General features: G+C 42.3%; 2 protein-coding genes across 2 annotated transcripts; one reads left to right on the top strand and one right to left on the bottom strand.

Moving 5' to 3' along the window:
• Positions 1 to 427: 427 nt before the first annotated feature.
• On the bottom strand, positions 428 to 8,601 carry EAF01_007984 (uncharacterized protein; the record flags this gene model as incomplete). Its single annotated transcript, XM_038916240.1, has 8 exons — positions 428 to 1,495; positions 1,652 to 1,893; positions 1,950 to 2,723; positions 2,813 to 3,715; positions 4,028 to 4,839; positions 4,902 to 5,238; positions 5,481 to 6,920; positions 7,122 to 8,601. The coding sequence occupies 8 exons, from the start codon at positions 8,599 to 8,601 to the stop codon at positions 428 to 430; spliced, it is 7,056 nt and encodes a 2,351-aa protein (XP_038768711.1).
• A 663-nt stretch (positions 8,602 to 9,264) lies between these two features.
• EAF01_007983 (uncharacterized protein) lies at positions 9,265 to 10,630 on the top strand (the record flags this gene model as incomplete). The annotated part of the gene is made up of 2 exons (XM_038916239.1): positions 9,265 to 9,517; positions 9,648 to 10,630. 2 exons carry the CDS (start codon positions 9,265 to 9,267, stop codon positions 10,628 to 10,630), a joined length of 1,236 nt encoding a protein of 411 aa, XP_038768710.1.
• Positions 10,631 to 14,484: the final 3,854 nt, after the last annotated feature.

The raw sequence follows: 14,484 nt of genomic DNA, 5'->3' as shown, positions 1-14,484 counted from the left end.
ATATAGAGAGGATCGGGAAGGGGGAGTAGAGTAGCGTGGATTGGAAGGCGGAAGTGAGATGGAAATGGTAACGTAGTATTAGGGGAGTACATGGGTGATGGGTGATGGGTTATGAATCATGATTAATAGTTCATGATATAATGGATGTTGGAAGTTGGAAGGCTTTTTGGGATAATTCCACTTAGAATGTCGCTTCGTTGCAATGTTTAGAGGAGTATCGATGATTGATATAAGACGGCTAGCCATGATGAGAAGAATTAATCGCTCGCTATGGGAGCGCAGGCAAGTGTTGTGGATAGTGGATGATGTGATTTTAACCATCATCTCATCTTGAAATTTGAAAGATAATAAGTAGATACCTAGAAAATCCTCAGAACCAACATAAAGAAATCCCCAAAACCCCATCAACACCACATCATCCCTACCCTCAAACCCCCAACTGAGAATCCGACACATAATGAGTTCCCCCCGCACACCTATACCCACCCGCCTGTTTGATCCACTGAAACCCCATGACACATACCCCCAAATTTCTCAATTTCTCCTGCGCTTGCGCCTCCTTCTTTCTCCTCAACTCCTCTTGCAATCTTCTCCGCTCTCGTTCCCGCTCCATACGTTCTCTCTCCGCCTGAATTTTTAACGCATGAAGTCGCGCTTCCTCGCGCAGCCGAAGTTGTTCCTTCCATTCGGCTTCATTTTTTGCTTGGATTGCTCGCAGGGCTTCTTCTCTGGCTTTGCGCTCAGCGGCTTGGAGGGCGCGGAGTTCTTCTTGTTTTTTGCGCATTCCGTCTGCGTAGCGTTGGGCTTTCTCCTCGGCTGCTTTTTTGTCCCGTTGGAGTTGAGCCCATATCGCGTCGGAAACACCCGCATCGCGAACATCGTCGGTATCCGGTTCGTCATCTTCGGATAATGGCTTTGGGGGCTCATCATCAAGCTTGTCATTACATGCACTTTTAGTCGCGGTAGAAGTATTGACGGAAGTTGAAGGGGGAGCAGGCGGTTGTTGAATATTGCTCATGACTGGTGCATCTTTGGACAAGTTATATCTTGGTTTTCCTTGCACGTGGGCCCTGTCTTTTTTGCTATCAATCATGTCTTGAATACAAGCCATAGCATCATCGTATGACAGGTTGATGCTAGGGTTGTTAGATGTAGTATTCGTGGTAGATTGGTAGAATGCACGTGTCATGCTCTTGGCGAGTGTGATCATATCTCTCGCGTTACCCCAAGCAGGCAACTTAGAAAGCTCTGCAATTAAATCTAAGAAAGGCTGGTGACTGGTAATATCTTTCAACCCGTAGATGGAGATATTCTCCGTTTCCAAGGCATTTTGTAGAACGAGAAGAGAATCCTTGGGGGTAAGAGCCGGAAAATTGATCTCATCAGCGAAACGGCTATTCAAGCCTTCATTTTTGGTAAGCAGCGTGTTCATATCCTTTTCATATCCTGCAAGAATTATGATCATTTTACCCGCAAACTTTGGTTTAGTCATGGACTAGAATAATCAAGAGTTAGTGATTGCACAGAAAAAAGCTTGTTAGCTTTACGGATAGAAATAGAAATGTTTGAAGTAACAACAGAGGATGCACTAAGCATGCTAGGTCGGACTCATCATTGGAGTGATTTAGGCTCAGAATGAATAGTAACCCACATCAACTAATTCATCAATAGCTTCTTGGGAGAAATTTCCTTGCCCAAGTCGATATGCTTCGTCAATGAAGAGAACTTTCCCCAAGCCAAGCTCAAGTTGTTGAATTGTTTTGGGGCCAGTCTGCCCAATATATTGACCAACAAGGTCTGACGCGGAACATTCAACAACTTTTACCTCCGATAGAAACCCTAAATCATAATAAACTTGGCCAATCTTCCGGGCAGTTGTGGTCTTCCCAGTTCCTGATATTTGCGTTAGCACATCTGGCTGCATTGGAGTTTGATAGAGTGTTCAATACCTGGCGGGCCTTTAAATATAAAATTCATTGGTATCTGGGACCGAGGATCTTTCCCAAGCTTTCTCATGCCTTTCGCCACTCTCACATATCCATCAAGCTTCGCAATGATAGTATCACATCCTATGATACCCTTGAAAAGTTCTTTCAGATTTGTCTCCGCACCGGATGCTCTATCAAAGTCTGGATCAAAGTCCTCTGGCTCAAACAAGAAATCGATGGATCGTTGACCAAAAGGCAATTTTGACTGTCGAGAAAGATAATTTTTCTTCGCCTTGGATATTAAATTCTCTACGTCACCCCCGTTTCCAAAATTAAGCCCATTTCGAGCTCGTGCGAGCAAATCTATGGCAACAGCTACTGCTTTTTGAGTTGCATCGAGTCCATATGCACTCAACTTCTGCTGTAGGATCTCTTCGAGCTCCTGATCACTGAAGTCGGCAAACTGAAAGCCATCGGCAGGAGGGAAGCGTCGAGTCAAGCCCGGGTTCACGTTCTGAAACATCTCAATCATTTTATCTTCGTAGCCTAGAAGTAATACACATCGGTCATCACCAGGTACGCTTTGTACTTCGGCAACAATCGTGTCTATCACTGCTGTTCTGTAAATATCAGAGCCTCCGCCTCCACCATGACTACCTTTAGAGCTAGGGTAAAGCATGTATGCTTCATCTATGATTAGAACCTTCCCAAGTGTAGTAGCAAGAATCTTTTTCGTGTTTTCCTCTGATTGTCCTATGTGACTGCCAATAAAGTCGGCTGGATTCTTTGTAACAACTATAAAATATTAGAAATACCGTCATAAAGTAAAAACGAATGTTTCACATGACTCAACAGTTTCGACTCATGTGAAAGTATGGTCCTACCTTCCCCGTTACTCAGAATTCCCAAATCTGAGAGAATACGGCCATATAGCTTGGCCACTGTTGTTTTACCAGTACCTGGAGAGCCAAGAAATACGCGATTCAATGATACCGCGATAATTGGCTTCTGTTGCAACTCTCGTTTGTAATTCGTCTTGATGATTTCGATTATGAATCTTACAGAGTCCTTGACGGATTTAAGACCAGTAAGGCTTTGAAGCTCATCCCATGCCTTGCATTTCAGAATAGCTTGAGATGGGTCTGGTCCTATCAGGTCTTCCTTGGTAATTAGATTGTCGTCTGGACCGAGGCCATCCCTGCGCTCTTTCGTCAAGCGATCTGCTTGGCGTTCACGAATCTGCGCGAACATGTTCTCTAGAGCTCGCGCATTCCCGAAGCCTTCTCTTCCTCTTCCCCTGCCGAGCCGTTGGACCGCAATTTGCATGTAAAGTCCATCTTGGCCATCTTCTATCATCATAGGAGATGGATAAAATTTATGGATCTGATATTGCAACATTTCAAGGAGCTCAGCATCGGTATAATCTTCAAAATGAAGCGTATACGGTAGACGAGATTGTAGACCGGGATTGTGCTCGAAGAACTTCTCCATCTGCTTACGATATCCGGCGAAGACGAAAACAACTTTGCCTACAAGATTTTCTATTTCTGTTAGAAGGTAGTCTAAAACTGTCTTACCACCGACGTTATGTCCTTCTGTCAATTGATAAGCTTCATCAATGAAATAAACTCCGCCCTGAGCACTGTGCAGAATGCCTAAATGCTTTTTGACATCATTTACCCCGCCATGTGCGAGATGGCTGCCAGTCGTTTCGACAAATTCATCACCAGGAAGAACTTGCAATGCTGTCAAGATCTTGGCGTAGAGTCTCGCTACTGTTGTTTTACCTGCTCAAAGTTAACAGGGACCTAAATTGAATATCGAGATCGAGTGGTGGGTTTCAAATTGTCCTTTGGCAGTTGTGTTTTACAAACAGCCCATGCAGGCCCATGTTCATATGAAGCTTTCGCATCAACGGCCGTGCTTGTGAAATATTTGGATCCGTTGAATCGTTGATTTCATCCGGACTGCAGAATCCACTCGGATCTTTCAGCTGCATTCAATAATACAGAGATTTTGGCATGTTGAATGAATTCGGTTTATTGAATTGGAATCGCAATCGATACTGCTGAAAACCCTTCGAATAAAAGGGCACTCACCTGTCCCAGGGTTACCCAGCAAAATTAAGCCCAACCTTTCCTTTTTTAGATCTGTCCCTTGGCGCTTAGAAGTCTCGACTTTTGCTTTAATTCGCAATACTTGAGACTTTACATCTTCAAGCCCAATCATCTCCATGATCTTGTCTATGGCCGGATTTATCGCATTCTCCTGGTCCTTTTGTCGTTGCCACTCGATCTTTGATGCAGAAGGTTTCTGGCCAACTAGCGTCTGGAGTTTCTTTGGAACATTCTTGCTTTTCTGGGGAGACTGTGGTTGAACTACATGGGGTTGCGGAGGTGTAGCACTCGAGGTACTAGTAGGTATTTCACTGGGAATGACGAGAGAAGAAGCAGTAGGAGCCGGTGCCTTACTCATGGTAGTAGATATCGAGTTATCTACTATCGGTGTCGATTGAATTCGAATTAGACGGTCTTTGAAGGCAGATAGATCCTTTCTCTTCTGTGCTAAAACTGCTTCCTGTTCTGATTTCAGCTGGGAGTCTTGGATCTCTTGTTGTACCCTATCGACATCCTTCTGGAGCTTTTCAAGTTCTTTTTGATGTTTTTGCTTCATCTCATCTCGTCGCAACTGCTCATCTAATTCTTTCTTTGCTTGTTTGGCAACATCTCGTTTTTGCTTTTCGCACTTGTGGCAGGATTTCAATGGAAGATTTTCATGACATTTCGATTTGATTGTATGTTCTTTGGGACACTTCTGCTGTAAAATCTCCGTACATAACATTTTAGAATGGTCGAAAACCTGATGGCATTTGCTAGGACAATTATGAGTTTTACAACTCAGTAGAGCACCACTGTAGGTTTTCGAATTAGCTCTTCCAATGTCCGCTTCAATTTATAAATTGGTGAGACTAACCAAGGCTCATTGCACCCGCCGTCTGAGCAATATTCTTCGAAATGTTCCGGTGTGGTCAGAGTTGCCGTTCGGTCAGGGTGATTCGCGCACTTTACAGGGAAGCCAGGATAAAAATGTCCTGAGCCTTTCAATAAGTCGAAGAAATTCTTCCATAAGACATTTCCTTTTCGAGAATGTATGAAGGTTTCAGAGTTACCAATCATAATCAACGCATTTCGAGCACGAGACACAAGAACGTTCAGGCGTTGAGGCTGCGACATAAAGCCAATGTCGTGTCTAGAGTTGCTTCTGGTCAAAGAAACGAGGACTATATCGCTTTGTTCGCCTTGATAGTTATCTGTATCGTGATTAGTGATGATCCATGAATATTTTTACGTCCAATAAGGAAAGCACGAAAATAAGATCACTGGGAATTAGCAAAATATGAAGCCTCAAATTTTGAGAAAAATGCCATGTTCAGAGCGAGTTAAACACCTCAACGGAATTTGTAATCTTTTAAGATTACAATTGTTGGATTGCAGCTCAAACTTATCACGATCCCTGAAGTTAAAGCAAGGCAGAAGAGAAGAAAAAACTTACCAACAGTGGAAATCCGTAGTGATGGCTTGGAAGATTTGGCACCAGTGTCAACATACAGTCCAGCACGGATGAGATCAAATTTATCCAAATCGTTAAGGACAGGATCGTTCTCTTTCGCAAGCTTCTCAAGCAGTAGTCTAAGCTGAGCTACATAGGGAGTTAAGACAACCAACTTGTCCGAGCCATATCCTTGTTGAGCAAGGTACTTAACGCATTTGAGTATCATGTTGGCTTCAAATTCGTTCTTCTTGGATGATGTCGACTCCACATTATCCCTCATCTCTTTGACACTCACATCGTGTTCCGGAGATGTGTGGTCTACGAAGATAAGATTGTCTCTAAAGCCGAGAAGATCTTTCCGATTTTTTGTCGAATCGGCATCAACTAAGTCAGGGTAGGTAAGATGTCTAATAATTGACGATATCTCCGGTCGAGAACGATGCTGTTTTGTCAGAGTGACATGTGGGAAGCCGTCAAGTACGAGTCTTTCAAATAAAGACATGTCCAGATTGTACCCGTCCCCTTGTTCAACCTTGAGGCCGTAAGTATTGCACTTCGGACGAAGTTGTTTATGGTCTCCAATGAGTATCACCTGTTCAGTTTTCCTCCCCAAAGCTGTGAAGATATGAGCTTCAAGAATCTCTCCGGCTTCCTCGACTAACAAGACCCCAGGAGATGCTGTTTGGATTGCGGTGGAGTATTTTGCAGCCGCAGTAGTCGTGCAGCCAATGATTCTCTTTGACTTGATCATGTTTGCATCTCTTTGTCCAAGAAGCTCACTTTTCTCTGCTTGTTCGGCATTGAACTGCTTTCCAATTTTATCCAATTCTGCAACCATCTCCTCTATAATAGCCGACTTCCAACTTGAAATCATTCTTGCCCTCTGATCAGGGCTGATACCCCACACTGTTTTTGAGTTCTTGCGCTGTGAATGCTCAAAGGATCCAGCATTCATCTGCCCTCTGGTCCATCTATCAAGCAAGTAGAACTTATCCACAGCTCTACCCTTCTTACCAACCTCCGTCATGCCGTTCTTGGTGGTTTGTGGTACCAGAAATGTATCGTAAAATGGCATGTCATCTAGGAACTCAAGATAATCCAGAATTTGCTGCTTACTAACATTTGCAGAGTTGTATCTTGTAAAAGCACCTTTCAATCGCGCCTCGTGCAGACGCAAACTATCTTCGAGTTTGTTGATCCGATTCCATTGGGAGTTATCGAGTTTTGATGTACCTTGTTTGCTAAGTAATAACCCCTGTGTCCGAGAGGTGGACTTTGCGCCGAGTCTTATCATATCAGAGGGCGGTATACCAATATCCATAAGGTCTTCGAGGAATTGGTCCAATGCGTGGTTTGTGTAACACACGACTAGAATTCTTTCAGATGTGAAGTTGTGAATTACTTTCGCTCCTAGAGCTCCAATAAATGACTTCCCCGTTCCTGTCGAGACTTGTTAATACTCATTTTCAACTTGCTGCCTCGGTATATATATTAATGTACAACGTAATAGCAATGGAATGCGAGCAATTCTTTTTATACATATTTAGATAGGGATATTGAAAAGTGCCACGAGTCCTAAGCACATCGTCTTGATGTGCAACCTACTTCTTCCATCGCATGACGAAATGAGGAGATCCATACCTGGGGGCCCTTGAATCAAACTGACTCTTTGGAATAAGATAGCAAGTAAAGACTGAATTTGAGAGTCATCAAGAATAATCGATTCATTTGTTGAAAGAAGAGATTTCAGATCTTTCCCAGAACTTCTTTCTATCTCCTTTTTCAGTTGCAAAGGCTGGAATGACGGTCCAGAATTGAATTGATCCTCGCTCCACGAAAGAAGCTTCTCTGCCAAAGGAACGTCTTTCATATCTTGTAGGCGCTTGAGGAATGGCTCAAAGCCGAAGATTGACGTGTCCATTTGCACCAATTTGATCTTTTGAGCCATCTTGAGCTTTATCAAAGTTCTTGATACAGTTGTCTCATCTTGAAATTGCAAAACAATATTAGCAGGTTTTTTTGCCAATTCTTCTTCGTTCCTATCGATAGACGGAAAGGCGACAGGTTCACCATCAACAAACAAGCATCCGATTGTTCCTTGCCTAAGAATGTTCCTGTTTTCCTTGAGGTAATCGACGCGCTTCCTTTGATTCTTAGAGTCTATTTTCTTCAAAGACTGTAACTCATCTTGGCATTGAAACATAAGGCCCCATGGCTCTCGGAACTTATCTCCTTTGATATGTATGCTTGCCACTCGAATATTATCGAACGTCAGCCCTCGATGGTGTCCCGATCTCGAGCCTTGGAGCTTCTGAACCTCCTCTCGAATTTCGCCCAGCATGTCTTCACGAAGGAGTCGAAATTGATTATCGATGTGGATCCCTAATCGAGTGGGATCTACATTTTTGAGGTATGTGTCCGGAGTACGTAGAAATGGTCGTTCCTTAGATAGAAGTTCATCTGCTGTAGGCATAATTGAAATATCTCTGTGGTTCGCATGGTCATTATTGTGTCTTCCACCGGGCCCAAAATCAAGGTCTTTGTCAGGGTCGGATGCATCTAAGGATAGAGTGTGCTTGATTTTCTGACCCAAATTTCTACAATCCCCATTGGCAGATGTTAGAATCGCATCTAAGACACCAGGTGATTTCGCCACAAGGACATAAGTAGCTGGTGACTTTCCAGGACGATTGATAAGCTCGAGTAAAAGCCATGCAAATGCATAAGATGCCTCTTCATTCAATTGCCCAGTCTTGAATGCTTTCATGAATCCGTCCCAGAAAAAGGGAGGCTCGGCTATCGCGGTAATGAGCTCTGATAAACTTAATCCGGAGTTGATGGCTTTCAGGGCTGGTGATTGTAAATATTGAAGTAAGAGCACAGATGTTTCGTTGAGGAACGGGGGGGTGGTGTCAAAACGCATTGAGGTTTGGATTGCATCAAGGCCCGACGGCCCAGATAATAGTTTATAGGCTGATGTTGCTGGATCTTTTTGAGAGCAGATTGCTTCAATAAATGTTTTTCCATCTCGGACTGATGATAGGGTCCTTCGCCCATTGATAACGTCATGGAAGAAACGATCAAGGCGGAGAACTCGAGGGTCGTCAACAAGGGAAGCCATGAAGATTCTGAATAATGGTGAAGAGGAAGGGTTTGGTTGTCAATAGATTGTGATAAGAAAGCTGTTGATTTAATATTGTGGACTGATATGCCTTACAGGAAGTGTTGGAAGTTGAGATATGGATCTTGCAAACGGCTCCGTTTTGGATTATGAAAAGCATCAGACAGGGTAACTTTAACACTCGAAGGTTCTCTCTGTTCTGATAGACACTACTATAGCGGCATTGAATATGCATAGTCATATCGAGTGATAAAAGAGATTATCGGTTTCCGGCCTGCTGCAGAAATGGAAAGCCTCGCGAAGAATGTTTTGCTGTCCAATCCTTTATTTGTTTTTTGAAAAGCGACGTATGAATGGCAGGTCGTGCAGGCCTATGAAGGCAACCGGCATACACTGAAACCAAATGGCAAGGCATTTCCGTATGCTATGCGCTGTGAGGCATAGAAAGAAGATAGGAAAGCCAATGGGCTTCTGGGGCGGACACAGGGTCACATTGTGAGATTGATTCCTGCTTTTGCCTTTACCAAATGGATATGGCTTGTAATCATGACTAGAGCATTTCAGTCTCGAAACATTCCTGATACTAAGAATCTCATCATCTCGGAAATCAATAATCGGCAGAAATAATCGTTTAGTTGATACTTGCGACCATTGCAATCGATCATGTCGTCGTACAAAGATAGCAATTATAGAAAAAGAAACTGGGGTAAGAGTAGTGGAGCTCGTGGGGGCTTCACGCAAGGCTCAGCGTCTCATGTTCTTCCGCCAGTATCGGATAAGCCGTTTGGACCAGAGATCGACAGCATCAATATATCAAATCTGTTGATTGAGGAAAATGCACCCATTATTGAGAATGTCAATTATGTCGCTTCTTACAACTGGGTCGATGGGAAAAGTCCCATAATACTTGTACCAGGTAGGCAAAAGATTATTCTCGTCATTGAGAAACACCGGCATCAGAAGGCCTCTGCCGATTTGCAACATGCTTTCTTGACTGTTCATGAATTGAACCCTAGCGTCCTTCATTGTTAACACGTGAGGAACAGGTTCTCCTCCAGCTTGGTCTCCTCCCGCTCAAGATGAGATGCTTCCTGAAGATAGTGGGGTCGTATATCGCGATATTAACGCTGCACGATATCCTGATTATCCCATGGAACCCGTCGTCCGATCACTTTTGGTCCTTGAACCTGATTTTAAGACGCAGGCTGTAGATTTGGTGGCATGCGGGTCTACAATTGGAAATCTCCTACGATTTGCAAGTTCGTTGGCAATGCCATTTCGATTTGATGCAGATCTCGTCGGAGACACTGTTTTCTTCATCCGAAAAGGAAAAAGTCCGACGGAAACAATTGACGACCTTCAAGGTTACGGTCATACATTTCCGGAACGATATACTACATGGGACAGAGATGTGGGGGGCTCTTGCTCACATCAGCGCATAATTGAGTACGATTTTGCGGACCTTCACCTTTTGGTTCGCAGCGAGACTGATGGGTATCTTAAGAAGCAAGAGCCAAATGCACCTGCCTCTCCAAGATCGGGGGGAAATGCACAAACATCGATAGATCAATCATTTGCCAAGCTGGAAGTAGGTACCGCCAGTGCGGTATCCGATAATTCTAAGCTGGACCTGCGAATGCAAGGCGTCAAACAGCCCCAGAGTCAGATCTTTGATATGAAGACTCGCCGTTACTTTAAGACCTTTGACATGGAAGAGATTCTTCCTCGACTTTGGGTGAACCAAACTCCCAACTTCTTGATTGCCTATCATAAATCCGGACTCTTTGACAACCCGCAAGTATCCAACGTCAAAGATAAGGTCCTGGAATGGGAAAGGGAGCATGCTACTTTGTTGAGCAAATTTCACGTTCTTTTAAAGAGAATTTTAGAGGTCATAAAAGATTCCGAAGATGATCGCGTGGAGGTCAGCTGGGATGGTAAGGGTCCGCTGCGTGTGACGAAACAAATTGGAGAAGGAAATCGAGTACTCCCATCGGATTTGTTGCAAAAATGGGACGAGTTGGGCTAGCCTTACATTCATTCTTTCCTTCTTGCGTCGTGCTTAAGTTTGCAGTTTCTTTTGGATGGGATCTTTTCTATACTCTAAATTGAAATATCTTCAGTTCGTTCTCTCAATTCCATTGATTTTTTTTGATTTTTTTGATTTTTTTGAGATTTTGAATTTGTTTAAAAATTGGGACAAAGTTCTCTCTAATTGAGTTGCCACAGTGCTTGAGATTAAACTTAGGTTCTAGACAATGATTTTTTGTATTCTCTTGATAATCTCTTAGGGGAGTTCTAACAGTGACACAATGCCAACTCAGATTCCCCCATCATTTTCCTAGTCATGTAGGTATTTAGTTATCTAATCTTTCTGAACTACGATCATTATAAAAGCATCGTAGATTGATTGTCGATATCTTTACAACGACCAATATCTTAACTGCTCCGGAAGCTTACCCCAATTCAAAAACTCTTTCTGGATGCAAAAACTTTGATGCTGTCAGAAAGAACTTCTTCTGGTTGTGTTTCCCCTTGTACGATGCGTACCAAATCAGGTGCGTCCGAATTTTTAGTACCCTCAAATAAATCATCAATCTCCTCGAGGGTTTTTCCTCTTGTCTCCAACCAATACTTCCAGATCAACCCCACCTCCAAGACATCCCACGCGCCATTCATCATATATATCTCCCTGCCAATAGCTTCTTGCGCAAACGGGAATGAGAAAACAATCAGAAGTGCAACTCCATTGAGGGCGAAAGTGAAGAGGCTAGGCTGTGCAATGGGTACCCGCGGGGCGGATAATGGCCTCGACGGATAATCCGTCTACGGAGCAGATAATTCAGAATCTGGACGGGTAACCCGTAAGGTTGTTACGGGAGCTGCCTCTAGGGTCACGTGGAAGTGTCTAGAGATCTCTCGAGGTGGTTTAGACTAGACTTCAAGTAGGAATTCAATAAGGTTGGTAACTGGTTGCAATTCTCGTAACTATAGTAATGAAACTAATGATTGTTCTTGAGCACGAAGCTCTACATTGTAATGAAATCTGTTCTCTTATATAGACCTTCCTGCTCTGCAGAACCTACAGTTCTGTCTTGTCTGGATCCTCTGGATCCTATGGATCTAGATGTTTATTCTTCGATCCCCTAGATCCTCTAGGTCCATCACGTGACTTCCTGACCATGTGACGCGGTATGTTGGATGCTGTCGTAACAAAGGTGGGTACAAATTATCTACAAATATTTAACGTGATTTATCAGTGTGCGGGTCATATCAGTGTGCGGGTCATTTTCACCTCAATTCACTCTTTCAAACTCATATTATTCAACAACCATTGAATCAATTGATTAAAACTATGAAAATTATAATAATCTAGGATCTATTATATTATCTTGACAAGTTCTTGCATTATGTCCGGTCTTTCCGCATTTACTACAGCATCGACTAGAAGATGCTTCTTCATTAGAATTCCTCCCTTTTTGACGCTCGTCGCGTTGAATCTGAATATCAACCTCTTGTTGAGATAATATATCAAGAGCTTCTTGCCCAGTAAGTACTCCTCCTTGACGTAATTGGGGTTTTTTTCGCGCGTCGACGCTTGCTTAATGCCTCATTTGCCTTTCGAAGTGTACGAATCTCTGCATTCAAAAGTGTATTCTCATGAGCTAATCTCTCTGTACCTTTAGCTAGAGCTAGTACAGTCTCAAATATAGGTGTAGGGGAGCTTGATTGATGTCGGGTTATTCGAGATTTCACTAAAATTGATTGAGAAAGAGCTTCAGTTGGGTTGTGAGGGGTTTGAGAGATCCATTGATCTAGATCGAAAGAGGGAGGGGTAGGTGTACGAATTCGAATATCTAACTTCGAAAGTACGGCTTCAGGGTTAAATGGTATTAAACCTGTTCCTCGAAATCCTGATTTCATATTCTGAGAGATGATTGATTCTTTATATGCAGCTTTAAAAGCTATAAAGAATTCAACCTTCGAAATATGATTGATATGTGCCTTGATAAATCCATCAATTTGACCACCATATGAACGTTTCAGATTGCTAAAACAGCCCACATCAAGTGGTTGAGTTAAATGACTTGAATGCGGTGGTAGACTTAAGCATATAATATCGTTCTCTTTGCAATATGCTTGAAAAGCTCTTGATTCATGGCTTTCATGCCCGTCTAGTACCAACATTCGATACCTGCCCTTTCTTCGGTTCTTAGTGTGCTTGTCGAAGTGTTTCAACCATTCTAAACCTGTCTCATTGTTTGTCCATCCATTAGATGTAGGTTTAATAGCCCAATCCGCAGGAAAATCGGTTTCGGTATACCAATTGGAAAGATGAACCTGTCCTTGAACCACTAGAAATGGGGGTATAGTTTCACCCTCCCCATTGCCACATATGATTGCTGTAGCCCATTCTCTATTGCCTGGTTGTATTGCCTTGCTTCTGCCATTCCGTTCAGCACTAGTTACTACCATTCCGGGGCATATTATACCCATCATAAAGCCCGTCTCATCGAAATTGTAGAAATCGCCATCCAAAATGCTGTATTTCGCTCGCATATTCGCAACCAATCGAAACCACTCTTCAATAAGCTTAGGATCTTCGCAGAGAGCTCTTTGAAAGTCATAAACACGACTAAAACGCGTCTTTAATTCGATTCGACGCTTTACGAATCGATGCGCCCAGAGCTTCCCAACGCGCTTTGCACCCCTCGATTCAAGAATATGATTCGCCATATCTTCTACATTTCTTAATTTAGGTGGAAATCCTCTCAAATCCATATCAATTATATATTCAGAAATGATATTCTCTTCTAGTTCTGAAAGATTATAAGATTTAGGTCGATATTCGGAACGGGAAGTAATACCATTAATTCTACGCTGTAGTGTTGTATTCGAGATATTATATATCTTTGCAACCTTTCGAATACTTGTTTTTTTGTCTTTTTGAATAGCTTCGATAGCGAGGAGTATACGGGCTTCTTGATTATTCGAATCCATTGTGGATTGTTGATAAAAACGCGTATTGAAAGAGAATAGAGTGAATTGAGGTGAAAATGACCCGCACACTGATATGACCCGCACACTGATAAATCACGTTATCTATTTATATATTATATAATTATTCATAATCTTTTATAATGTTAATATAATTTTATAATTAATATAAAAATTAATATAATTCTAAGTTTGGATCATTTTTGGGCTGGAAAATAATTTAGGAATAGCTTTATATTTTAAGCAAATCTCTACTTTTTATAAAGAATCTATATATCCATGGATTATTTACAAATAATCTGTAAATTATTTACAGATAATCTATATATCCATAAATAATCTATCTATTTGTAGATGGATTATTTATAGATTATTTATAGATAATTTATAAATTATTTATATAAAATAAGTAATTTTAAAGTTTTAATAAATAATTTATGAAATGGGTAAAACCTTTGATGGATAACCTATAGAGTGGATTATCCACAAATAATCTACAGGTATAGATAATTTGTGCGCAGTCTAGAAGAGGTTCATTCCGTTGGCTCTGATGGGATAACTAAGTACTTCTGGTGGGTACAAGTAGAGAAGTGGTGTCCAGCCGAAAGAGTAAGCTCCTTGGAAGAGGAAAATTGCAGCGACGGTCCCATATACACCAGACTTATTTGTTGGTGTTCCATATACTTTCCACACGTCAGAGAATTTGGGAGTAGATTCGAGAGGTGAAGGCATACCTTTGGTAAGAGCACCGACAATGAAGAGAAAGACAGTGAGAAGCGATTTGCTGGTAATAGCAGTTGGACGCCGGCTAAGTATGTCTGCATAGTATGTTCCAACTAAAGCACAACAGAGGCACCAAGCATTGAGGATTATATTCTGCTACGG

The sequence above is a fragment of the Botrytis porri genome (genome assembly GCF_014898465.1).
Source record: "Botrytis porri strain MUCL 3234 chromosome Unknown BPOR_010, whole genome shotgun sequence".
NCBI lineage: Eukaryota > Fungi > Ascomycota > Leotiomycetes > Helotiales > Sclerotiniaceae > Botrytis > Botrytis porri.
The sequence above is the reverse complement of the archived record's forward strand: the minus strand, read 5'-3'. Positions and strand labels throughout refer to the sequence as shown.